Genomic DNA, 27,460 nt, shown 5'->3' with positions numbered 1-27,460 from the left:
TTTAGCCATCCTTCAAGGCCTTGGCTGGAAGCCACGTGTCCTTCCTCCGAACTTACACCACCTCGTCTCAAGTGTGTCTATCATTTCCTACCTGCTATTATAGGGGCTTGTGAACGTATCTTAACTCCTCTGTTCTAACTGCCTTAGGGGCAAAAACCCTGTTTTATTTCTGTTTGTGTCCCCCCACCCCAGTAGCTGTTTCCCCCCAGGTGGGGGTCAAGTTCAAATCACACAAACTGCACAGCACGTACAATACCTTCACTTTATTCCAGTCTCCCCAGCTGTCTCCCCACCCTTGCACAAAGGCAGAGAAGCAAACAGAAGTCTTTAAGGTTACATTTCAATGAGTCTGAGAAGAAACCAGATTCTGTAGGCAGAGCACCAGAAAATAAAGAACGCTGAATCACTATATGTGCTATGACGGTCAGAAACTGGCCTGAAGGGTTCTATGAGCGTGAGCCGCAGGGAAGTAGCCCTTTCTGCATCATCTCGGGCTGTTTCTGCCCAAACTCCAAGCAGATAAAGGGGGTACTCTTCTCTCTGACCTTCTCCATGGCTTACTGTCAACCTGCCCAATGTCCCATGTTAGGAGAGGTGCTAAACAGCTTCAAACGGCATGCCACTCGGGCAGACCACCACCTTGCCATTAAAAGGACACAGGGCTCTGTGGATAAAGAGAAAGGTGCCCATGAAAGAATGTTGTATGAAAAAATACTGCAGGCAGGCACACCAGCTGTACCTGAGAGAGAACTTGGGAGCATGTAAGCAGATGAACAACTGGCGGCTCTTCTCCCCAGGGATTTGGGGGGGTTACAGTTACTCAAGCTTTTTAAAAGTTTTTGCTCTAAACTCTGTGTCTATTTAAAATGTACACTTGAAGCCTCACCATGTGTTTATAACTTCTGCTTTTCTCTAGGGTATCTGTCATCTGTGGCTCCTTGAACAGTCTGCATGGAAATAAGTCTAGGACCCCCTCCTCAATCAGCAAATGGCTTGTTTCTTCCCTACGGCTTCTTTGATTGTTTACAAGGCCACTGGAATGATAAGGAACCCAGGAGGAAGCGGGTGGGGGAGAGGGAGAGAATACAAAACAGTAGACTAGGAAGCTGCCCTATTTTAAGAAATCTAAATCCAGTCCTACGAAGAAGAAACGCCTGCTGATTTCGCCACCCTCGGAGTCACAGAAGGGTGGGTGTGCTCTCATAGAACCAGCCGGGGGAGACCTAAGCTCAGAAGAAACTCACTGGAAGGAGAGAGTTATCGGCTGGGGAACGCGTGGAAGGGCCCGGGCTCCAGGCCGCCTCACTCGACCTTCCGCAGGTGGTGAAAGCTCCGCACGGTCCTGTCCACGGCGTCATCCATGCTGACCAGCGGCCGGTAGCCCATGACCTTTTTGGCTTTCTCACAGCTGTAGTAATGGAATGTGCCAGCCAGCGCGACCCGCATGGGTGTGAAAGTGGGCTGAAGCTGGGTTATGGGACTGATTACCGTCACCAGGAGGGACAGCAGGAGGGCCAGGTAGTAGGCCACCCAGTAGGGGATGTGGTACTTGGGGGCCTCGTAATTGAGGCCTGTCAGGATGCGGGACAGGAAAGTCCAAAAAGGGATGGGCTCATCGTTGGTGATGTGAAAAGCCTGCAGGGGGGAAGGAGAAGTTAGGAACTGCTCCCCAGCAGGATGGGGCAGCAGGCCATGCTTGGAGCTTGGAGCTCAGCCAGGACCAGTATTTTGAGAAACCAGTGGCCGCTCCCTGCCTGCCCGCCCCAGTTCCTTTGCAAGGCAGCTCAAAAGTGAGGCGGTTATTAAGCCTACACAGACCGCAGCGTTTCACGTGGTCCTCAAGTCTGCAAGTATGAGCCAGTGGCAGCTTTCAGGCGATGACAGGATTTCAAGGGAAGCTTAGATTGCACTTGGGAAGGTACGTTTGTTAATTTAATAATTGTGTTAATCACGGTAAATGCAGTAAATCATCTTATCTTCAGATGCAACGAACGGGTCATATGACATTTCTGAAACGTGCTGTCTTTGGTGTATACTAAAAGCCCTACCCACCATACCCGCGCCACACTGAGAGTTACAGGAGGGGGAAAATGGCAGAGGTCCAGGAGAAAAAAATGATGCCCAAATACGGGGGATTCCAAAGGTCGGAGTGAGAAACAAAGAAGACGGGGGCCCTAGGAGTGGGAGTGAAAGGAGCCCGCGTGTGCTCTCTCATCTCTGCGTGAGAGCTGACCTCACCCCACCAGAGGGGTTCAACCGTGGCCCAGTGGGATCCTAGAGCAGCTTTGCCAGGATGCAGGGTCACAGAAGCCACTTGCCAGTGGGTCCAATCACTGGGAGGAGAATTGTGAAGGCAGGCGGACACACAGGGGCAGGAAGGGGTGGGCCGGCTGCTGCCGAGCAGGTAGAAGCAGGTAGAAGCAGGTGCCTTACCTTCCCACCCAAGGCTGTGTCTCTGGAGAGGTGCTCTGCAGCCAGGATGTGTCCGTGGACCACGTTTTCCACGAAGGTGAAGTCCACCAAGTTCTCCCCGTTCCTGCATGTGCACAAGGAATGGGTTCCCTGAGTCAGGGGAGAACCTGGTAGAGCCCCTGCACGTGGACCCAGGGCCAGGACCCGCCTTGGCAATGCCAGCCCCTGGCACACCTGGGCATCCGTAACAGTTGAAGATGGGCAGGAGACCAGGGCTCCTAGGCCCTCAGGGCCAGTGGGATATTTAAGGGCCCACCAATGAATCTGCAAGTCCCATGCCCTGCCTGCCCCGTCCCAGTGTGGCCAACACTGGTATTGTCTGCTCTGGGCTCTAATTAGGGCAGCAGCTCTGAACTCCCTCCAGGGCACTCTGGGCTAATGCCTTTCTCTGGCCTCAGAGTTTTCTACTGTCTCTTTCAAATCCCACAGCAGGGAAGCCAAGTGAAAGGCAGGGAGGCAAAGTGGCAAGGCACAGGGATAAATGGGGAAAGAAAGGGAGAAAAGAGAAGGAAGGAAGGAAGGAAGGAAGAAAGGAAGGGAGGAAGGGAGGAAGGGAGGGAGGGAGGGAAGGAAAGGTACACTGGGGACACAGTCCCAGTCTCATCACCTGCAGCGGCCCTCCCACTTGCACTTGCCCAGAGGAGGAATGTTAACACCTACCCCCGCCTTCCTAGATGCAAGGAGAGCGGAGGGCTTGGCCCTTAACCCTGGGCCAATTGTTTCCCCTCTGAGCCTGTTTCCGGAATTTCCAAACAGGGACACAAATGTTTTCGCAGCCTACCTGAGAGGGTTCACGGGGCAGAAGAGCGTCCTGCCACAATCCATGTCTCCCTGGAACTTGTGACTATGACCTTATCTGGAGATAAGGTCTTTGAATATGTAATTAGTTTAGATAATGTCACACTAGTGTAGGGTGGGCCTTAAACCCAATGACTGGTGTCCTTATAAGAGGAGGGACGTTTGGGTACAGACACACAGAGAAAAGAACGTCACATGAAGATGTAGGCAGAGACTGAAGTGACGGGTCTACGAGCCAAGGGACGCCAAGGGTTGCTGGCAGCCACCTGAGACTGGGAGAGAGGCCTGGAACAGACTCTCCCTCAGAGCCTCCAGTGGGGGCCAACCCTGCCCACACCTGGATTTTGGAGTCCTTGCCTCCATCACTGGGAGTGAATCCATTTCTGTTGTTCTAAGCCTCATTTGTTGTGGCAGCCCCAGGAAATGAGCAGCGGGCAGCAGAGAAGGCCACGTAAGGCAAGAGCTGACTGTGTCCAGGGTGGGGGGTGCGGGGAGGAGAGCAGCCAACTTACCCGATCATGAACTTCATCTTGCCTTTCCTGGCCGCCTCGATGAGAATGGGGACCAACTGGGGGTCCCTTGGGCCAAAAATGCCATGAGGGCGGATGGCTGTGGTTACGAAATTCCGGTCAGGATCGTTGGCACCCAGTACCGCCTGTGGGAGAGCAGAGGGACCATGTGGGCTGCAGACATGCTCCCCAGGGGACAGGTCCTCGCACAGGGGCATGGATGCCGCCCACTGCCCCGGGCTGCAGACTCACGTCAGTGACACTTACAATTCGGGACTACTTCTGTATCCCTTTCCCCACTCCAACACCCAAATCTGAAAACACAGGAGAGAGCTGGGTCGAAACCAGTAGAATCCAACAGAAGGGCCTGGGTTTGGGTTTAAACACTAAAATGCATGAATGCAGCAGTCTGTGGAAAATATCTGAGAGATCCAGTTAATGAGTTAGCTGGGGGCCTTCAGTAAGGCTGCTGCCACCAAACCGGCTCCTGACTTAAGCTCCATGTGTCAACTGTATGTTTCCACCAGTCCTGGGCTGTTGTGGTCAGAACTGAGTACCACCTCCTAGGAAGGGACTCTGATGAAGCCAACTGGGCCAGGAAGAAGGGGCTGAGAAGGGGGAGGGTCTGGGAGAAACAGGGCAGCAACTCAGTAGCTAAACAGATGAACCAACATGTCGGGTGAATCCTCAGAGCCATGTTCTGTGTGGCTTAATGTACAAGCTAGAACTTAAGGGCTTCAAGTACAGAGAAACAAGTTTTGTCTCAAAGGGAACAAAACTTCCCAAAGGATCAGATAGGTTGTTGTTAAAAATGGGGACCACGATGGTACTACTGCCAAGGCTGTGTGCTGCTGAAACGAGATGGCCCACCTCACCTAGGATTTCTACTCCGTGGTGGCAAAATCCTTGTTCACGTTTTGGTCCAGTGAGCTTAAGCCACTTGTTGACTGTGTTCACAATGATCGGAGTTACCCAAAGGTGGAGCTGCCTCTCCTCTCCCCCCACCAGGCCCTGGTCCCCACAGGGACAGAGGAAATGACTAAATAAGCCTTCAAATGCCCTCTAGCCGAGGCTCATCTCTGTTACTAAAGAGAAGAAAGCTCCGGGAGTCCTAGATAACACCACACTCCATCTATTATCTGTCAGCACGTTGCCGACAGCAGCTTGACATCTGCCGCCAACTGGAGGCTCCAGCACAGTTACTGCCAGAGGCGTTTACAGGCTTAGCTCATTTCCAGCAGAGCACCCAAGAGTCAGTGCAAGTGACATGACGATGGTCTGAACCACAGCTGCCACTTGCAGCACCTGAGCCCAGTGGGCGGGAGACCCAGGAGCGCTGGAGGAGGGTGCACGGGGCCCAGTGGAAGCTTTAGCGCTCCTTGGGCCAAGTCTGAGCAGGTGGGAGCTACGTGAGGCTCTCTGTGCTCCAAGGAGCAGGTGGGCAGACCCAGGACTGGAGCTTGCAAAAGCTAGGCCTCCATGTGCTGCACTGGGAAGCCCTTGGGTCTCCCGGCAGATGAGGTCTTTTGGGACTCGCTGGGTTGGAGTAATAGCAAACAGATGGGAGGCGGCTGACACTCAGGCCGCGCAGGGGGACTCTGGCCAATCTGGCGTTAAGCTCTGGTTCCATACATACCGGCTGCGAAAGAAAACCTCAGTAGGTGTGGCCCGCTGCCAACAGCTGGGAGAGGCAAACTCACAGCTGCCTGGCTAAGGTGAGCTGCCTGTGGCCGATGAGCATCCATGGCCTACAGTATCGGGTGTCTTCAGGGTAATATTCTCCTGGACGTTAGTCCCGGAGCTGGCTACTGTCACAGTCTCTGCTACTTGGCCCAGACTGCTGCTACAACCAGGTGCTCCCTGGTGAAGCTGGCTTGCCAAGTGAAAAAGTACTTTTCCTTAAAATAAAGCAAGAGCCTTCCATTGTTTAATTTCAAAAAAAAAAAAAAAAAAAAAAGGACAGGGGGTGCAAGAGTGCCACTAGGAAGGTGTGTTCAAATCAAAACACACTTGAGTGTTTAGCCTGAGTTCTGCCTGCCACTTTGGGTCATCATAAACTGTCTGATTGCTGGAGCAGTTCATTAACTTGCATGGTATACATGTTGAGTGCAGGCTCTAGAGCTGCGCGACCTCAGGAAGCTTCCGAATCTCTCTGCACCAACTGTCCTCCTCTGTAACCTGGTGACGGTAACAGTACCTGCCTTATGGGGTCATTGCGAAGTTTAAGTGAGGCAGCTCCTCGTAAAACAGAGTAGTGTCTGGCCACATTAAGCTATTATGTTATTATTTTTTCTGTTATTATCTTTGAAATTGAATTCCATCCACAGGTTTTACTGCCCAATTTACATATTAGGCGTCAGAATACTAACTTCCTATGTTCATAAACATTCTTCTTAAGAATCTAAATTCTGTAGACGTTCATGGACCTCGTTTGTCACTCACTCAACCAGTTTTCAGGTACGTACTCTCTCCTGTAAGATCTTCGTCTCTGTGTAGTAGTCAATGGGTTTCCTGGCATAAGGGAGGTCTTCGGTTCCATTTTTGATGTCGACACCCTCAAAGATGACACTGGCACTGCTGGTTAAAATGAGTTTCTGGCAGAGAACAGAAGATTTAAAAAAAAATGAGTCAGGAACGATCGCTGTTTAAACATCACGATGGTCAGGTAGGAAAGAGAATCAAATGGCACGTGTTCACAACCCTCGCCCCATACAGATTCTTTACTATGATGCCTTCCCTTTTCAGGCCTTCTTAAAATAATGCAAAGATCACCATCTTTTGCAGGTATGGGGATTTGAGACACATTATGGTATCACACTCTAAAACAGTGAATTTCACATGTTCCCCCCTCTTATCACAACCAAGGGATAGAACAGACTTCCATTATTCATGGTATCTCACTATGGGAGTGATTCTCCATGGGGGAAGGATAGCCCACAAACTTCGAGGGAGATGCCTGTCTGCAAAAGATCCTGGTGATTCTGATCCCAACCTTGGCACGTCAGCACACACAAACGGGCACGTGCACATGTCCACTGGTGAAATGCTATTTGAAAGGAAGTTGCTTTCTTACGAGGGTTCGTAGCTTCCAGCTATCTGGTTAAGGGCAGTCCATCCTAAACTGAACACCATTAGCTCGAATCACATCTTTATCACTTTTATTCAACAAGGTCCTGGAAGTTCTAGCCAGCATGGTAGGATAAGGGAAACAACAAAGTATAATGATTTGAAAAGAAGAAACAAAACTATTGCCACTTACAGGTGTTGCAAATGTCTACACACAAAGCACTACGAATATACAGAAAATATTAGAGTTCAGCAAAGTTGCTGAGTACAAAATCGATATACAAAAATTAACTGTGCCCCTATGCAGTAGCAGTTGAAAATGTAATGTGTACCAACAGCAAGGTACATGGAATAAATTTAACAAAAGATGTACAAAACCTTTATGAAGTAAAGTATAAAGCTCTATTGAAAGACATTAAAGAGAGAGATAAATAGACATATTATGTATGTATTTATGGATACGGAGACTCAATATTTGAAAGATATCAATTCTCTCCCAAATTACCTTTAGGTTTGAGGCAATTACAGTAACATTTCCAACAGGCTTTATCAAGGAACTCGACAAGCTGGTTCTAAAATGTATACGAGCAAAGGGCTAAGAATACACAAATTCTTTTTTCTTTTAATTTTATAAAATATTTTCAATTTTTAAACATCTTTATTGGAGTATAATTGCTTTACAACGGTGTGTTAGTTTCTGCTTTATAACAAAGTGAATCAGCTATACATATACATATATCCCCATACCTCCTCCCTTGTGCATCTCCCTCCCCCCCCCCCTCCCTATCCCACCCCTCTAGGTGGTCACAAAGCACCGAGCTGATCTCCCTGTGCTATGTGACTGCTTCCCACTAGCTAGCTGTTTTACATTTGGTAGTATATATAAATCCATGCCACTCTCTCACTTTGTCCCAGCTAACCCTTCCTCCTCCCCATGTCCTCAAGTCCATTCTCTACATCTGCGTCTTTATTCCTGTCCCACCCCTAGGTTCTTCACAACCATTTTTTTTTTTTTTCTGGTACGCGGGCTTCTCACTGTTGTGGCCTCTCCCGTTGCTGAGCACAGGCTCCGGATGCTCAGGCCCAGCCAGCGGCCATGGCTCACGGGCTTAATCGCTCCGCGGCATGTGGGATCTTCCCGGACCGGGGCACAAACCCGTGTCCCCTGCATCGGCAGGCGGACTCTCAACCACTGCGCCACCAGGGAAGCCCTTCACAACCATTTTTAAAAAAAATTCCATATATATGTGTTAGCATACAGTATTTGTTTTTCTCTTTCTGACTTAATTCACTCTGTATGACAGACTTTAGGTCCATCCACCTCACTACAAATAACTCAATTTCATTTCTTTTTATGGCTGAGTAATATTCCAGTGTATATATGTGCCACATCTTTATCCATTCATCTGTCGACGGACACTTAGGTTGCTTCCATGTCCTGGCTATTGTAAATAGAGCTGCAATGAACATTTTGGTACATGACTCTTTTTGAATTATGGTTTTCTCAGGGTTTATGCCCAAGAGTGGGATTGCTGGGTCATATGGGAGCTCTATTTTTAGTGTTTTAAGGAACCTCCATACTGTTCTCCATAGTGGTTGTATCAATTTACATTCCCACCAACAGTGCAAGAGGGTTCCCTTTTCTCTACATCCTCTCCAGAATTCACTGTTTGTAGATTTTTTGATGATGGCCCTTCTGACCAGTGTGAGGTGATACCTCATTGTAGTTTTGATTTGCATCTCTCTAGTGATTAATGATGTTGAGCATCCTTTCCTGTGTTTGTTGGCAATCTGTGTATCTTCTTTGGAGAAATGTCTGTTTAGGTCTTCTGCCCATTTTTGGATTGGGTTGTTTGTCTTTTTGACATTGAGCTGCATGAGCTGCTTGTAAATTTTGGAGATGAATCCTTTGTCAGTTGCTTCATTTGCAAATATTTTCTCCCATTCTGAGGGTAGACAAGCAAATTCTGAAGAACATGGTTGGGGGAGTGGCTTGTCCCACACTAGATACTGAGGTTCATCCTAAGGCAGGGCACAGGGGCCAAGAGAGTTTGAGAGCCGGGAACAGGCCCGCACAGATGTGCTGCATAGGGCGCTGAACAGCGGGGAAAGGATGGATCGTATAATACATGCTGCTGAGCACCAAAACATCCTCTGTCTACTTCAGAACATATACAGACATAAATTCCTGGTGGATTAAGGATTTAAATGTGGGAAGTAACACTTTAAATCTTTGAAAAGAAAAGCACAGTAACCAATCTTTTGATTGCTCTATTGAGAGACATTCCCTAAATACTACATTAAAAAAAACACTTCCTGCACTGTTACCCACTGAGCAATCCTGCCACTTCAGTGAATATACCAGAGCTATGTATATCAAGATGGAGAAATATCAAAAACATAATGTTGGGGAAAAAATGCAAGTTGGGGGCTTCCGTGGTGGCGCAGTGGTTGAGAGTCCGCCTGCCGATGCAGGGGACGCGGGTTCGTGCCCCGGTCTGGGAAGGTCCCACATGCCGCGGAGCGGCTAGGCCCGTGAGCCATGGCCACTGAGCCTGCGCGTCCGGAGCCTGTGCTCCGCAACGGGAGAGGCCACAACAGTGAGAGGCCTGCGTACTGCAAAAAAAAAAAAGCAAGTTGCAGGAAGATATATTCAACATGATATTATTTTTACAAAGTTTTAGATTTTCTTTCTTTTCTTTTCTTTTGGCCACGCTGCACAGAATGCGGGATCTTAGTTCCCAACCAGGGATTGAACCCGCACCCCCTGCAGTGGAAACACAGAGTCTTAACCACTGGACTGCCAGGGAAGTCCCCTACAAACTTTTTTTTTTAACGTTTTTATTGGAGTATAATTGCTTTACAATGGTGTGTCAGTTTCTGCTTTATAACAAAGGGAATCAGTTACACACATACATATGTTCCCATATCTCCTCCCTCTTGCGTCTCCCTCCCTCCCACCCTCCCTATCCCACCCCTCTCAGTGGTCACAAAGCACTGAGCTGAGCTCCCTGTGCTATGTGGCTGCTTCCCACTAGCTATCTATTTCACGTTTGGTAGTGTATATATGTATATATATATGCGTATATATATGTATATATATATGTGTATATGTCCATGCCACTCTCTCGCTTCGTCCCAGTTTACCCTTACCCCTCCCCGTGTCAAAACCTGGAAACAGCCCTGGTGTTCTAACACCTGCTACAGCACAGACGAACCCTGAAGATGTTACACTAAGTAAAGTAAGTCAGACACGAACGGCCACATGTTGTTTGACGCCACTTCTACGAGGTCCCTAGAGTCAAATTCACAGTGACAGGAAGCAGGATGGTGGGCGCCAGGGGCTGGGGGAGGAGAGAGTTAGTGTTTAATTGGTACAGATTCCAGCTTAGGCTGATGAAAAAGTTCTGGAGACGGATGATGGCGGTGGTTGTACAGCAATGTGAATGTGCTTAATGCCAGTGAACCGTACACTTAAAAGTGGTTAAAATGGTAAATTTTATGTTTTATATATATTTACATTATATATATATATATGTTTAAGCCACAATAAAAAAAATACAAGCAATTTCTAAATTTTGTAGCTCTTTAACCAAGACTAATAAACCTTAGGGTCCTCAGATGGTCTGTTCAGATGCTCAGCAGGTCCTAGGGCTGAATTTCTAGGCTCTCCACAACACTTTAGGAAGCAAGCCTGGCTAGGCACAGGAAGAGAACAAGAGCCCTGGTCCCCACACGCTTGGAAAGGGCCATCACACGCTCCTGACAGCACTCATTCCAGCTTTCCCCTTACCTGAACCCCAGCCTCTTTGCAAGTTTCAATGACATTCTTGGTGCCAACGTAATTCACTCTGTAAAAGAGTTCCTTGTTGTTACTGGATGGTGGGGGCGATGCACAGTGGAAAACTGTGCTTACACCTTTCAGAGCTGGGTACAGATCCTGGAGAAGCAAACAAAGACAAAAAAAAAATCCCTCCTGCTTTAGACAAGTAAACATCCTCCTCACATTACCACTATCCAATCTGGGGCATGTAGATGTCTTGCCCTTTAATAATTCTACAATCAACACAGAAATACATTCTCATTGTAAAAGAGTCAAACAACACATAAGTACATGGCACAGAAACCATATTGTCCCTTTAACCACCCCCCTCCCCATTACCTGGGCCCAAATAAAAACTGGTTTGGGGCATGAGAAGCCTGTGGGATCCAGAGAAAGGCAGCATCTTTGCCTTTGCGCCTCATGGGTGGTGGGTGGGTGGGGTACAATTCAGGGCACCTGCAGTTAAAGCTCCTGGGGAAGATGAGCCCATAGATACACATTATGAATCATATGAAAAGACGGTGTGAATACCCAATACACAGCAGCATTCCTTTCTGTGAAACGAGACATAAAACAGTAACCTGAGACAAAAACATGTACGTTTAATTTATTGCTACAGGGAAGCAGAGCTCCTGAGATCGACGGCTGATTGCAGATCTGGGGCAGGAAACAGACAAGATGAGCCAGGAACACCTTGTCGCACCAGAAAGTAATTCCTGTTAAAAGGACTCGAGAGCCAACTTGAAGACGCTCCCACTGGCCAAAAAGGAAGGGACAATTTGATCCCCAGTAAGAGTAAGAATTCCTTTTGCAAAGTGGCAAATAAAGGGAAAGAGTCAAGCATTTAATCTGCACAAGGTACAAAGATTTGAGCTAAGAAATAAAGAGAAAATAATAGCATGTCACCATTTTGTGAAACCTTAACTAAGTAATAAGATCTAGGAATGATCAATAGATACTAACATCACCAAAAGAAAGACAACCATGAATTATGTGCCTAGATCCACCGATTATTAGCATTTTGCCACAATTTTCTCTATGTAGACATGATGTTTTTCCTTGAAACCATTTGAGAGTAAGCTGTAGACGTCATGCCACTTAGCCTCTCAAGTCTTCACCAGGCACCTCCTAAGAACAAAGACATCCTCCTAAATAACCACAAAACGTTCATCGTATGCAAGAAATGTAACAGATAGGATACTCCTATGCAATCATTAGTCTCTATCCAAACTTCCCCAACTGTCCCAATAATGTCCCCTCAATTTGGATTAGTCTTTTAGATTTAATACTTTTGGCAAGAACATCACACCAGTGACATTATGACCTTCTCAGGGCATCACCTAGTCTGTCCCATTGTTGGTGATGTTGATCCAATCATCTGGTTAACGTGATGGCTGCCTGATTCTGGCCATCAAAAAGGTACCTTTCCCTCTGTGTAATCCACTACTATTATATTTGGTGAGGCTCAAAATGTCCCAGATTTGGCCAGTGGAGGCTCTTCAAATTGGTTCCTGTGTCTTTTTGACATATTCTCATTAGTTTTTGAGTACGTCCTTAATTTTGTCCTAAGAAAATATTCCAGGCTCACCTCGTACTACCTACCCTGCCCCAGAGTCCTGCATAGGCTATTTTCCCAAGAAGCCCTGGTTCCTATTATGGGCAATGGTGTGTAGAAAGCAAAATCTGAGCACCAGGTGTGCTTATGGCTGTTGGAGTATCAATCCATGATGCCCCAACGGAAAAAAACCAAACCAGAACCAGATGCAGTCTTTACTCCACTAGAAATATAATAGAAAGCATAGATATGACTTCAAATTTTGTAGTAGCCACATTAAAAAAGGAAAAAGTGGGAATTCCCTGGCGGTCCAGTGGGTGGGACTCTGCGCTTCCGCTGTGGGGCGGCGGGGGGGGAGGCCTGGGTTCAATCCCTGTTCGGGGAACTAGGATCCCGTGAGCTGTGTGGCATGGCCAAAAAAATTAAATAAATAGAAGTAAAAAAAAACATAAAAAAGTAAAAAGAAACAGGTGAAAATAATTTTAATGTATTTAATATAACCTACACGGACATGTTCAACAACACCACGGGGATGAAATCTGCAAGATCCATGCAATATTCCTCAACCTTTTTGGTTCCTTATTTGGAAAGACAACTATACAAAAACATTGTGAGACATTCAGAGATATCTGGACACTGGTTAGAAATTAAGGAATTGTCAATATGTTTTAGGTGTGGTCATGGAGTTGTGTTTTTTCAAAGGATTCTTATCTTTTAGCAACAAATACTGAAATATTTACAAAAAAAAAAAGACAAGATGTCTAGGTTTGGCTTTAAAATAATCTGAGGGTGGGGAGGGGATACAGATGAAACAGGCCTGGCTGTGAGTGTATATGGAATAGCGAGAATCTATAAAATATTATAAAGACAGAAGGAGAAAGAACACATGGAGGAGAGACTAAGAGACATGTAGAATATAACGAAAAACTTTACTGTATGTCCAGTAAGGCTTCCAGAAAGAATGGGGGTAGAGTCAATATTTGAAGAATTTTCTCAAAATGAGGCCCACTAGGTGCTGAGTGGGATTCAAAAAGAAAACTAAAATTCAGACCTAGAGGTACTCTCTACAGACCATAAAGGACAAAAAAGAAAATCCTAAAAGTCATGAGGAAAACTCAGCTGACCTACAAAGGAACGATGCTCAGATTGAGCGATGGGGGGAAAATTGTGAAACTAGAATTCCACCTGCAGCCAAACTAGCATTCATGAGTGAGGGGAGAATAGAGACATTTTTGGGCATAAAAGGACTCAGCGAGTTTACTGTGCACAGATATTCGCTGGGGGGAATGCTACAGGAAACGCTTCAGCAGGAAGAGGAAGGAACCTGGGAGACAGAAACGGGACAGGAGACGTGCTGGTGAGTGGAGACGTCAGTCGATCCCTCCCTCGTCCTTCACCGTCTTCAGGGTGAAGAAAACCTGGAAGCGAAATACTGGCAACGATAGCATGGGAGTTGTGGGGGAGTGGTTTGGAGGGGAGCTGAAGTTTGCTAAAGAGCCTGTCTCCTTTGAGGGGACATGTCAGTGATCAAATGAGACCATATCCCTGCCATCAAGGAGGGTACATTCTCTGGGTGGGGGGCACAGATACCTAAGTTTACACAGAGTATATCAGCTAGTGCCAAGTGGTACACAGAAACACAAAGCGGAGTAAGGGAGATCCAGAGGGGCCGGATGCTTAGCATAAGGTGCTCAAAGACTTACAGGAATTTCCCGAACAAGCTCTGTGGTTCACGAAGAGCATTCCTGACAGAAGGAGCAGCGAGTGCAAAGGTCCTGAGGCAAGAACTCAGTTGGTGAGTTTGAGAAGCAGTAAGGAGGCCAGTGTACCTGGACCGGAGCAATGAGGGGGAGTGTGGGAGCGGGTGAGGTCGGATCACGCAGGGCCTAGTGGGTGATTATTCAGGTCTGTATGTTTGCTATAAATAGGACTGGACACCCCTGGAGGCTTCTGAACAGAGGAGCCCTGAAGTCTGATTTATGCATTAAAAGGGTGGTGGCTTGGACCAGGGTGGTAATGGAAGGGGTGAGGAGCTGATGGATTGGAGATCTACTTTGAGAGTGGAGTCAACAAGATTTGGTGATGGATGGGATCGAGGGTACGGAAGAGAAAGGAATCAAGGATAAATCTAAAGTTTCTGGCCAAAGCAATCCGAAAGACAGAGTGGGCATTTATCAAGATGGTGAGGACTTTAGTAGGAGCAGGTTGGCTGTGCTGGGGGAGGGGACAGCTTGTAGCAGGGAGCCAGGAGCTGAATTTTAGATACAGCACAAAGAGAGATAGCCAGCAGGCAGCTGGATAGACACGAGGCTGGAGATCTCAAGCTTGGAGCTTATTAGCTTCTAGACTGTATTTAATCTGTGAGCCGGAGTGGATTCACCAGGACACTAAGTGTGCTTGGAGAAAAGAGATCTAAGGAATAAAGCCTGGATCCTGCCAAGTTTAGAAATTACAGAGATAAGGAGACTGAGGAGGGGCAATTGGTGAGGCAGGAGGAGAAGTGAGCGGGTGGTGAGTGAAGAAGCTATCAGATGCCGGGGAAGGGTCCAGGCAGATGAGAAGCGCGGTGTGGCCACCAGATCTGGTCGCTTCCAGGTCCCTGGTGGCTGTATCAGTGGCTGTTAGGTGAAGACCTAGCTGGAGTGCTGCTATGAGACAATGGAGGGAAGCAGTCAGAGGTGCTGAGAACAAACTACCACAAGGGGAAAGTGGGGCAGTAGCTAAAGCCGCATCTTAAGATGGTGATGCTGTGCTGATGGCTGCGATCTGGTAGAAGGACAGCTTGCTGATCAAGGAGAGAGGGTGGAGAATCCCTAGAGGAATCACCAAGTAGGGAAGAGGACATGGGCTCTAGCTGGTGCCTGGACCATTTCCAGGGCTAAGCACGTGAAGAGTGTAGGTCTGTGGATACGGTGCCGGAAGGTACATGGGTCGCTTGAAGACCACGACCGTGAAGAAAGAGGCAACAAGCTTGTGTTTTCTTCTCCAGCCCCGTTTGGCTGCACAGAGACACCCCACGGACGTAGAACTGGATTTAACCAGGGCTGGGGTTTAACCCAGGAAGTACAACATGATGGGGAGGTTTATGTGTCCATTTTTCCAGCAGACACTAGTCCAGGGGCTGCTCTGAAGATATTCTGTAGCTGTGGTTAACATCTACAATCAGTTGACTTGAAATCAAAGGAGACTATCCTTGATAATCTGGGTGGGCTTCATTCAATCAGTTGAAAGGCCTAAGAGTAAAAGCTGCGGTTTCGGGAAGAAGAAAATCTGCCTCAGGACTGCCTGAGCTTGCAGCCTGCCGGCCTGTCCTGCAAATTTCAGACTTGCCAGCCCCCACAATCCATGTCTCCCTGGTTATTTCTCTGGACAACTCTGACTGATACGTACAATGAGGGTTGAGAATCATGCAGGAGAAAGTCAGCCATAGACTTGACAGCAGGGAGGCTCTGAATGGGGTGCGGGATAGTGGGAAAGGGCCAGATGCCTGGGTGGGTCACAGACCTGGTAGAGTGGAGGTCTTAGAGGCTGTGAACTGGAAAGATAGGAGCTGGGGCTCACAGTGCAACACCTGTAAGTGAGATCACAGAGAGGACACACTCACTGGGGATGACCGAGGTCCGGGTCTAGGGAATGACAATGGGAGCGGAGGCCAAGGCGAGGGTACTGGCAGGATCATACGTGTGAATACTGAACTTGCCAACAATTATGATGAGGTTGACCTTGGCCAGGAGCTAAAACCACTGAGAAATTGAGATGGAGTCACCTGGGAAAGGGAGAAGGTGGCTGTGGATCATGGCCACAAGGAAGGGTACTAGGGTATGTACAGCCTGCTGGTATTACCTTCAAAGCTGGAGGGAGCTCGGGTCAGGGTGAGAGCAGTGATGATGAACAAGGAAGACTTCTACCCCATCTCCAGGCCCACAGGTGGGGAGGGTTGGGTAAGGAAGACAGCCTGGAATTTGACAGGGCTGCAGGGGAAGCCATGGCCTTAAAATCTAAAACAAACAAATAAACAAACTATAGCCAATGATGCCAAAGCCGAGAAGAAGAGCCCAGTGACAGGCTGAAGGAAGCCACTGTGATACATACAACATGCGAAGGACTGTCTCAAATAGAAAGGAATTACACATCCCTAGGAAGAACAAGGTAAAGACAAAGACAAATGAGCGAAGGTCAGCGACACGCATTTTACAGAAGAGGGTCAGGAAAAGGCGTGGCGCCTAGCCACCCGTGCAGGGGGCACATGTGACACTAAGCGTCACTGAGGTAGCACTTCACACTCTCCAGAAGGGCAATACCAAAAAGTCTAAGAATACCAAGTGCTGGCAAGGACATGAGCAATGGGGATCCTACCACACAGCTGCTGTGAACTTAAGTGACAAAGCAGCCTTGTTGAGCAATTTGGCAACATCTTAAAATTCAAAATATTAACACCCTTATAATTCGGCTAAATCTTGAAAACATTAAGGGAAAGAAGTCAGTCACAAAACGACAAATATTATGATTCCACTTATGTGAAGTGTCCAGAGTAGAGATGGGAGACGTATGGTTGCCAAGGGCTGGCGGGGGTGGGGAGGACAGGAAACGGGGAATGACTGCTAGCAGGCCTGGGGTTTCCTTTTTGGGTGGTGACAATGTTCTGGAATTACATAGCGGTGAGGGACGCATCACTTTGTGAACAGACTAACAACCACTGAACTGTACACTTTAGAAATGTGAAATTTATGGAATGTGAATTATATCTCAATTAAAAAAAAAACTCCAGCAATTGCACTTTTGGATATACACTCTGGGGCCACAGTCGGCACACTATGGCCTGCGGACAACTTTTTGTAAATAAAGTTTTATTGCTACTCAGCTACACCCCACTCATTTATGTATTGGCACACTTGCCTTTGAACTACCAGGGCAGAGTGGAGTAGTAGTGACAGAGATGACAGTTACTCATTCTCACTAGTAACAATGTGGGTGTGTGTTAAATTCTTTCCTATAACTTTACAATTTTTCAAAAAAACTTTTGTTTTAGAAACAACGGCTTGGCTGGCCTCTGAGCAGCGCAAGTCTGGTAGTCTCCCTTCAGGGGCCTGGGGCAATCGGCAAGGCTGGGTGGTCTGTTACCTGTTGGCTGCAGAGGTCGCCCAGGAAGAACTGCACGCGGGGATCGTCGAACCCTTGCCGAATGTCAAATACGTTGACAGCGTAGCCTCTTGCCAGCAGCTGCTCCACCATGTGCTGCCCCAGGAACCCAGAGCCTCCGATCACTGTGCATTTCGTGGCCTGCAGAAAGGGAGGGATGGCAGTGGGGTACGGGTGTGCTGAGAACTATTAAGAGCCTGGACTCACAGACCATGAGCCACTGCGATGGCAGGTCCATCTCTTAGTTTGAAACTCTTCTTGAGCCAAGTTGGAAGCTTCATATAATTCTGGTGTCCTATCACCAATGCCAACCTTCTCTCCTGGGATCAGGAGAGGCAGGATAGCAAATGATACTGAGGCAGACTTTGGTTAGACTGGATGACCTGAGGGGAGTTCCCTGGCGGTCCAGTGCTTATGACTCGGCGCTTTCACTGCCGTGGCCCAGGTTCGATCCCTGGTTGGGGATCTAAGATCTCACAAGCTACACAGGGTGGCAAAAAAAAAAAAGAAAAAAAAGTGACACCTTCTTGTTCCCAATAGCTGATCCATTGGCACTTCTAAGGCAAAAAGCAAACCAACCAACCAACCAACCAACCAACCACACACGTGAATGGAAAAACAAAACAAATCAAAACGTGCCACCCACTCAATTGACAGTGTGCACTTAAAATATCAGAAAGGAGAAAGCAGGGTTTCCTTACTTGCAGGGCAAAGTCAGCCCCCTTTGCTCCCCAACCACTATAGGGCTGGCTGTGTGGCTTAGGGCTCGTCACCTATCCCCTTCTCGCCTTAGCACATCCATGTAAGACTGTGCTTTTGTCTGATGGGATCTCCTGGTGGGGTTGCAGGGAGGATGGGTGAGCTGTTCACCAGCCAGGCCCAGGGCTTTGCTTCCCCTTCTCTGAGCTCTGAGGAAGTTGTTGAAAAATTAGGGGAGAGCTATGGTGTTTACATTTCAGTTTCCACAACACATGCGCTCTTTTGGCTAAATTCCAACTCTGGTAACTGGGGATAAAGGAAGGACAGTGCACCACATGCAGGCACTTAAATATTCTGACTCCAGGGAGTCGATGCAAAACTGTAGCTGATGTACGCTGATGAAGCTGGCTATAAGGGTCCCAGATGGAGGACCTGTTATATCCCTCCTCCCTGGGGTCTTTGTAAAACCATATCTGGGCTTCCTTAAGATGACAAACCCCCATTCTTCCCTGAGCTCATGTACAGTAAATCAAAGTTGGGGATGGTAAGTAGAGATCTTAAAGAAATTCTGCTCCTGATTAAAAAACCAACCAACCAACCTGCTATGTATGCCTTAAATGCCTATATAATTGAGACATGCAGGAGACTGCAGGGGTGCCAGAGCCTCTTCTATGGATCTACCCCTCTCAACCTGTCATCCCATCTGGAATGGTATTGTTAGTGGAGTCCACCAGGCCATCTGTAGATGGCTCTGTAGCTTTAGCATCATTTGTTCAGGCATTTGTAATCTCCTGACAGAGTCAGCCTCACTGTGCCACCCCCCGCACCAAATTATCTTTTAAGCCCATTCTCGTCTATGCTTCAATTACTGTCATATACATGTAATCATAGCATGCTACATTATTTGCACCTTTACTAAAATTTCTAACACACCCCCAGGGCATAGGCAAATGAAATTACACAAATCCCACTTGATCCCCCTTTCGGCAATCCCTTATCCTCCCGTTCCCCCCAAGTCAGCTGCACAGGCAAATGCAGTTTTTTTAGAATAACTCTGAGCATCCTTGCCTCCCAAGCTATTTTTTCTTGGTTTAGTAAACATTTGCCTGAGCCCAAAGAGGGTCTGAACTAGACATGTCTAAGGACATCCCAAAGGATTTCAGAGTCTCTTGTTTATATTATCTGCAATCTCTAGTTACAGTTGCTTCAAAAGGCTGATATGGTCTAATTAAAAACAAATCAAATAACCGTGCTACTATGTCTAGTGCAATCTCGTTTCATGATTTTAAATGTGAGCAATCCGTACTCCTCTGACAGTGACGTGGATTTTTTTATTATATTGAAATGTTGCGCCAATATTGCCTGGGAAGCATGGGTCAGCAGCTGTGCCACAGAGAGTTTTGTAATGATGAGAACAGAGCTGGCATTTACCCCAGAGAAGTCAGATGTGGGATGGAACCATGGTATTCGGTTACGGGAGATCATGTGAAATAACCACTTAACTTTTCACGGCCATGAAAGATGGCATGGGGCAAGTGGGCCCAGCAGACAAGAAGGAACACGCACTAACAAGTAAGAATGAAACCCCAGACTGGAAACAGGTAGCGAGACTCAAGAATGGGTTACTGCTGGGAGTTATAAAATTGACATCTTGGAGACAGTTTTAAGAATAGGAAAAGGAAAGAGGGGCTTCCCTGGTGGCGCAGTGGTTGAGAGTCCGCCTGCCGATGCAGGGGACACGGGTCGTGCCCCGGTCCGGGAAGATCCCACATGCCGCGGAGCAGCTAGGCCCGTGAGCCATGGCCGCTGAGCCCGCGCGTCCGGAGCCTGTGCTCCGCAACGGGAGAGGCCACGGCAGTGAGAGGCCCGCGTACCGCAAAACAAAACAAAAAAAAAAAGAATAGGAAAGAAAGCCATCTAGACATACTATTTCATTGCAATATGATCTTGAGAAAAGAGAATGCTCCAGGTCACTGGGTTTATTCCATCCTTTTCTGTTTTCCCTTGTCTTTAGCCGTGGGCCGTTTTCTCAGAGAAGTCTTACACAGAATGTATATATAAGTTAGGGTGAAAGTGTTCTTTTTATTGTAGCACTTTGTGTAACTTCTACTTCCTATAAAGTCAATCAATGAGAACGAACAACCATCCGAATCCAGATTGTTTTTGGTTGCTGAGTAAAGTCCTGATTCACACAAATAATGAACTACAGACGGCAAGGAGCTCTGGTGGTTTGTCTGAGCACTAGAATCTCAGATTAACAGTCAACTACAGAGGCATAGAGAAGGCCTTACTCTGAGCTGTACACTAAAACCAGGGTGATCTGCTGACCTCTGGCAACCTCCTGGGAATCCTTAATTTACTAACATTTGATATAAACACATTTTTTACCTTGGTGTGATTTCATTTCTGAAGTGTTTGTTCAGCAAAAGTGAATCCAACCCACCCTTTGCAGATCTTTGTGGAAAAATCTCCAAGGGGCCTGACAATTCCTTCAAGTCCCTTCTGACACTTGCGACGCTAGACTTTAGGAGGCCTTGCTACCGCCCTTGTTGGCCCTGGAAAGCCTTCTGCCATTCTACCCAGAAGCACAGTCTAACCTGCTGGAGGCCACGTGAAGGCAAACCGAGGCACCCAGCTGACAGCCAGCAGTGACTGCCATGTGTGTGAGGCTGCCTGGAACATACACCTCAGGGTCCCCATGATAGCGGCTGTGACAGCAAGCCCAGGGGAGACCCACCAAGGAACCCCTGCCCCCTGCTGGGCCGAGCCCAACCTGTAGAATCGTGAACAAAGAAATGGGTGTTGTTTTAAACCACTACATTCTGACAGAGTTTGTTACACAGCAATAAGTAACTGGTCCCTTAAATAAAGATATATTATCTTCTATAAAGAAACAATACTCAACATTGATTGATTTAATAAATGAACCAAATACGATTTTTAACCCGTAGCTACGTATCAATGTCTTGTTGGTATGTATGTGTTCGACTTTCCCCTTACCTGGTTTTGGTTAACCCTTTTCGTACTCACTTTTGCAATGTCTTCTGTCAAATGTGTCCATGTGCCCGGGTCTCGCACTGGCTCACCAGCTGCTTGTTCCATTTCAGCTGCAAATTTGGCCCTGTCTGCAGTCAACTTTTCGGTCCTTAAAGACATATTTAGAGACAGACATGTTACATAAACTGAACCATCTTTCAGTTATTAGTGCTCTGTGTGGATGCCCCCCCGCACACGCACACATGGAGTTTTCACAAAGAGCTCAACCACAGCTTCAGCTGCTGGATGAAGCACTCAGCGAACATTCCTGTGATGATGCAGGCTGCCCTCAGAGAAGGGCCTGACTGGGCCCATAACTCACTGTATATTTGGCTACAGGCAGAACAGGAAGCCAGTTAAATAATCTCATCCATCAGTTACAATGAAAAGAATATGTCTAGCACCACAGCTTTTCCCACAGCACTTCAATTATTGCCTATGTCTCTCGAGTCGATCAGTAGACTAGTAGACTGTGGCAGCGCAGTGGGAAAACGCACAGACCCGGGGAGGCCCAGGTTCCAGTCCTGGCACTGTCAGAAAGTGTATCATCAATCTGCTCAAGCCATGTCTCTTTGCTGCAGCTCAATAAAACAGACTCAGTGCTCATCCCCATGGTTCCAGGGCATGGGATGCTGGGAGGAGGAAGAGTAAGAAGAGACAGAGCTCTCCTTGTTGGTGGAGTTAAAGCCACCCTGACCACATATAGAACTCAGAGTGTCTGGGGCCACCAGAAACCCTCGGGAAGTGGTCAGAGTGTGGTGGGGACCCAGCAGTTCATAACCAGGAGACAGTAGCAAAGCATATCAGGTGATAAAGTCCCACAACAAGACCAAACCACTGAACTGCAAACAAAGAGCAGCCGTTCACTTTGGGGTTACAATGCATTCGGTCTTGCATCTGCTTTCTTGGCAGTGGTCAATTTACCTAAGTCACAGATCCCCTAACACCCGGGGATGGCAAAATCCATGACAAAGAAAGTCTAACTGCTTGCAAAAGGCTAGATTCAGAGAATACTCTTCAGTGAGGAGGTGGCAGGCAGGCAGCCCAATCACACACACACACACACACACACACACACACACACACACACACACTGTCATGTGTCCCTGTAGGAGATGATTTTGTGGCCTGGATGTTAGGACCCTCAATGTCTGATGGAGCCATTTTGGGGACACATATTTCTGCAACCACAATGGAAGTTATTAGGAAATGTATTTCAAAACTTCATTTTTCACAGAACTTTTTAGAAAGCACACCAACGCATAAGCGAAGTTCACCTGTGGCTCTAGGCCTATCCCATCTGCCTTGTACACCATAATCCTCTTTGTGTCGGCAGATGGCCCTGTCATCTGTTCTCCCTAAACAGATGTGGCCGGCGAACATTTTATCCATTTGGTTCAATGTGCATCCGCCGGGGAACAAGGATCTGGGCACCTGCACCAAGGCCTAGCAAACAGTGTGCCTAGAGGTCCTGTCTGTCTTGCTCACCACTACATCTTGGCCCTCACACATCCACTCATGAATACATGGTGTGTGTACGCACCCATGCTTTCTGCTTTCAACCGCGTACACACAGACACCCCCATCTAAGATGCAGGAGCTTCACTGGGGGCAAATGGGTTTGTTATTTTTCTGGTGGTGTTACACTCACCAATACCCACTGCTGGTTTCTTACTCAGTCTCTCCTGATACTCAGGGAAGCATGAGGAAATGAGAGGGCAGAGAGAGGGCAGAGAGCATTTGGAGTGCTGTGGTCACAAGCCCAGGGACACCTGGAGCCCCCAGAAGCTGGCAGAGGCAGGAAGGATCCTCCCCTAGGGCTTGCGGAGGGAGCCTGGATCCATAACATAACTTTCAAATAATGCACATACAATTCTCAGCAAACCAGCCTCTTGTAAAGACAAAAACAAAACCAAATCTAATTTGTCTCAAATTATATACAAATTATTTTAAAGTCTGTAAATACTTTAAGCCAGATAAGAATTTTGCTGATACTTTAGTGGTCTCTAGAGGCTGGGTACCCAGGTCTAGCCTAGGGAATGAATCAGATCCCACTGGCAGCCCCCCTCCCCTGCAACCTAAATCCCCCATGTGATATATGTTCACGTCCAAATGAACACCAAGAAGAGTTGTGATTTAACAGACATTTCTCTAAAAAAGATACACTTTACAGATGACCAATGAGCACATGCAAATATGCTCAACCTCCCTAATGATCAGGGAAATGCAAATCAAAACCTGTTAGGATGGCTTTTATCGAAAAAACCCAGAAAACAGAAAATAACAAGTGTTGACAAGGATGTAAAGAAACTGGAACCCTTGTTCACTGTTGGTGGGAACGTAAAATGGTGCAGCTGCTGTGGGAAACAGTATGGTGGTTCCTAAAAATATTAAACATAGAATGACCGTAGGATCAAGCAATTCCACATCTGGGTACATACTCCAAAAAACTGAAAGCAGGGATTTGAACAGATACTTGTACACCCATGTTCATGGCAGCACTATGAACCGCAGCCAAAAGGTGGAAGCAAGTCAAGTGTCTGTTGATGGATAAACAGATAAAATGGAATATTATTCAGCCTTAAAAATGAAGGAAATTCTGGCAACTATGGAATGGGAGAAAATATCTGTAAAACTTGTATCTAATAAGGAGTTAATCTCCAGACTGTATTAGGAACTTCAAATCAATAGCTAAAAAAAAAAAAGAAAAAACAATCCAACCCAAACTAATAACCTGATTAGAAAATGAGCTTAGGACTTGAATAGACATCTCTCCAGAGAAGACGTACAGATGGCCAACAGGTACATGAAAAAATGCTCAGTGTCATTAATCATCAGGGAAATGTAAAACAAAACTTCAATGAGATACCACTTCACCCCTGTCAGGATGGCTGTTATCAAAAAGTCAAAAGATAAGTGTTGGCGAGGATGTGGAGAAATCGGAACCTTTGTACACTGTTGGTGGGAATGGAAAAACGATACAGCTACTGTAGAAAACAGTATGGAGGTTCCTTAAAAAATTCAAATAGAACCACCAAACCACCATATGATCCAGCAATTCCAATTCTGGGTATATATTCAAAAGAGTTGAAGCCAGAATCTTGAAGAGATATGGGTACTCCTAAGCTCATTGCAGCACTAGTCACAATAGCCAACATGCAAACAACCTAAGTGTTCATTGATGGATGAATAAAGAAAATGTGGTATATACACACAACGGAATACTATTAAGCCTTAAAAAAGGAGATTCCACTATATGAGACATGGATGAACTTTGAGAACATTATGCTGAGTGAAATAAGCCAGTCACAGAAGGACAAATACTGCATGATTCCACTTATATGAGGGACCTAAAGTAGTCAAACTCACAGAATCAAAGAGTGGAACGGTGGTTGCCAGGGGCTGGGGGAGGGGGAAAGGGGGAGTTACTGATCAACGGGCAGAAAGTTTCAGTTAAGCAAGATGAGTAAGCTCTAGAGGTGTGTTGTACCTATTGTACATTCAAATATTTATTAATATGGTGGATCTCATCTTAAGTGTTCTTACAACAATAAAATAAAAATGAAAAGAAGGGACATTCTGACACATGCTACAACATGGATGAACTTAAGCTAAGTGAAATAAGAACCTTGGAGACATTATACTAAGTGAAAGAAGCCAGACACAAAAGGACAAGTACTATATGATTCTACTTACATGGGGTCCCTAGAGTAGTCAAATTCATAGACACAGAAAGTAGAAGGGAGGGTGCCAGGGGCTGGGGGAGGGGGAGAACCGGGAAGTGATGCTTAGTACATACAGAGTTTCAGTTCTACGAGATGAAAAGAGTTCTGGAGACGGATGGTGGTGATGATGGTTGCACGACAATGTGAACGCACTTAATGCCACTGAACTGTACACTCAAAATGGTTAAAATGGTAAATTTTCAGTTCTGTCTATTGTACCACACATACACTCACACGAACAGCTGTAAGTGAGAAAATAAGACCCCAAAGAGCAACGTACGTATGCCCTTGTTCCTCTATACGCACTGGGACAAGGCCTTAGGCTAAAAACAATCTAGGAAGAGAACCATCTTCTATTAGGGAAACCCAAGCGCCTGGCTCCACTTCTGGGCAAGGGGGCGGAAGGTCACTGATAGGATTAGATACAGAGAGAAGGGAGTGAGCCCATCACCGCCTTCCTGCTGGGGAGAGTCTCCAGCTAGCGAGTCCTGGGGGCAAAAGGACGGGATAGTCTGTCCATTTCGAACCAGATAGAGACAAGTGTTCCTTCCTTTGCGAACGTGGGAGACCAGGCTCTTTGTGAAGGGGAAATCCAGAGCAGCTCAGAGGGGTGTGTTGGGGTAGTCCGGGCCTGGCCTGCTGCTGTCCACAGACTCAGTGCAGGAAGCTAAACTGTGGCCACCGCGAGCTCGATACCCTAGTCTGTGGAAGAACGACGCCAACAACATCCAAGGCTTCCCACCACTTCCCCAAAAGTCTCAATCAGCTCAGTCTTGTCCTTTCATGGATCTGAGGTGTCTCTGTGCTTCTGTCGGCCATTCATCTCTCTGCTGGTCTATTTACTTTTAGGACACAGAAAGGCCCTGATTTTGAATTTGTGGTGGCCACTGACAAAGCCAGCCTGAGAGCTTTAGCTTATGCTGTTCCCTCCCCCTGGAATATTCTCCCTGTTCTCTCCACGGTGAGCTGCTCTGCTCAGCTGTCACCTCTGCGAAACCTCCTCCCCCTCCCCGGGCAAGGTTAGCAGCTTCCTCAGAACAGGTTTCTGTTCTCATTCTAACACAGCACACAGCTTTAGGCTTTCTCCCCGCCACATCTGTCCTGGCCCGCCAGGCTGTGAGCCCCTGGAGGGCCAGCAAGGACCCTGGAATGGAGAGTATGGGTTGAACTGTGCTGCTGCGGCTGGTGTAAGAGACCTCATCTGTAGAGCAGCGATCCTTCCCACAGACTTCAGAGTTGCTGTAGGGCTGAAACAAGCCCCAGGGGTAAAAGGGGAGCTGTAACTTGTCAAAAAGTTGTAAAAAAGCACCCTGGTGTCAGCTCAGTCACTCATACATTCCCTCATTCACAAGGCCATTGCCGAAGAGAACCTTGCACAGCACAGGCATTCAGGGAGTCCAGCATCTGGGGTGGGAGTCAGGCTTAGCAGAACATTGCAGAAGTGCCTTTGACTTCCGATGAGGGTAAACCCAGGCGGAGAGGAGATCCCTAAGCCAAGTTCTAAGGCCCTGGAGGCGTGAGTCAAACAGAGGGGCTGGCTGTCTGGCTTGTACTCATAGGGAGGCTGCTGCTGAAGGCCTGGAGTGGGAGAGGAGCGAGCAGCAGAGGTGGGAAAGAGAAAAGAAACGGCATTTAAGGGGGAAAATGGATAGAACTTGGAGGCTGGTTAACGGGAAGGGGGCACGAAAAGAGTCAAATATGACTGCAAGGTTTTGGACCTGGTTTATGCTCAAAGAGGAAGAGGGTAAAGGGCAGAAGGTCGGTGAACACTGTCGTTTAATGAATGTCAATAAACCTCAGGCTTTTTTCAGCCTGAGAAACTTATGCTCTGTCCCCTGCCCAGAGGGGAAGCAGGTAAGGGCTGAGAGCACACGTCCCATTGTAATTCTCCAGGCAGGTCTCACACTTCCAAAACTCCTGTGACTTTGCTCAGGAGGTGTCTCCGCCTGCAATGCCCCTCACTATCCACCTGGAGTGTTTGGGTGCCAAAAAGAATATATTTTGATGACCTGCTCCCTCTCACGCTCATATCTGCTTCACTCCCTTCGAAGTCTGCTCCCAGGCCTCCAGCTCACTTCCCTGGGCTGCTTTAAGCCAGGCGAGAACTACAGTGATCCTGTCTTGGAACCTACTTGAGAGGCAGGGGATGCTCTTGAAGGGACACGCTCAAAGAAAGAGCCTCAGCTGCATTTGGCCGCTAACTCCCAGACGTCCGAGCCTCTGCGACAAGGCTTGGCACGTCCCTTCCCTTCTCCGGGTCTCAGTTGCCCAGTGAGTACAGTGTCTGCTCCAACACGAAAGGTGACGCTCTTCTCTGGCTTCTCTGACCCTAACTCAATCTCAGGCCAGACCAGAGAGTCCCCGACCCGGATCGCCCCACCCAACCCTTCCAGTCCTGTCGCCGACACAAGGGCGAGGTCGCAACCCTTACCCGTCCGTAGGCGGCCCCCTGGCTGTCCCCAGCGCGTCCGCAGCCTTCATCCTCAGCAATCCAGCGGCCTGCAGCACCCTTTCCTCCCCGCCCGCGTGAGTCGAGAATCTGCCGAGGCTCTTCCACCAAGGGAATTGGCTCGGTTCGGTGCTGGCTCAGCCAGTCGGCGCTCGCGGCGTGATCCTGCCCAATGAGGCCAGGCCGCGA

At 47.6% G+C, this 27,460-nt stretch overlaps 1 protein-coding gene across 1 annotated transcript; it reads right to left on the bottom strand.

Moving 5' to 3' along the window:
- NSDHL (NAD(P) dependent steroid dehydrogenase-like) lies at window positions 1–27,460 on the bottom strand. Its single transcript, XM_029241465.1, has 8 exons — window positions 27,254–27,460; window positions 21,092–21,206; window positions 17,345–17,503; window positions 10,639–10,785; window positions 6,245–6,373; window positions 3,783–3,925; window positions 2,434–2,536; window positions 1–1,635 (listed from the first exon to the last, which is right to left on the bottom strand). Exons 1-8 carry the CDS (start codon window positions 27,301–27,303, stop codon window positions 1,303–1,305), a joined length of 1,179 nt encoding a protein of 392 aa, XP_029097298.1. The 5' UTR covers window positions 27,304–27,460; the 3' UTR covers window positions 1–1,302.

This window comes from Monodon monoceros, unplaced genomic scaffold (assembly GCF_005190385.1).
Source record: "Monodon monoceros isolate NGI ecotype Baffin Bay Population unplaced genomic scaffold, NGI_Narwhal_1 Super_Scaffold_22, whole genome shotgun sequence".
In the NCBI taxonomy this organism is placed as follows: Eukaryota; Metazoa; Chordata; class Mammalia; order Artiodactyla; family Monodontidae; genus Monodon; species Monodon monoceros.
This window is presented reverse-complemented; position numbering and strand designations above follow the sequence as displayed.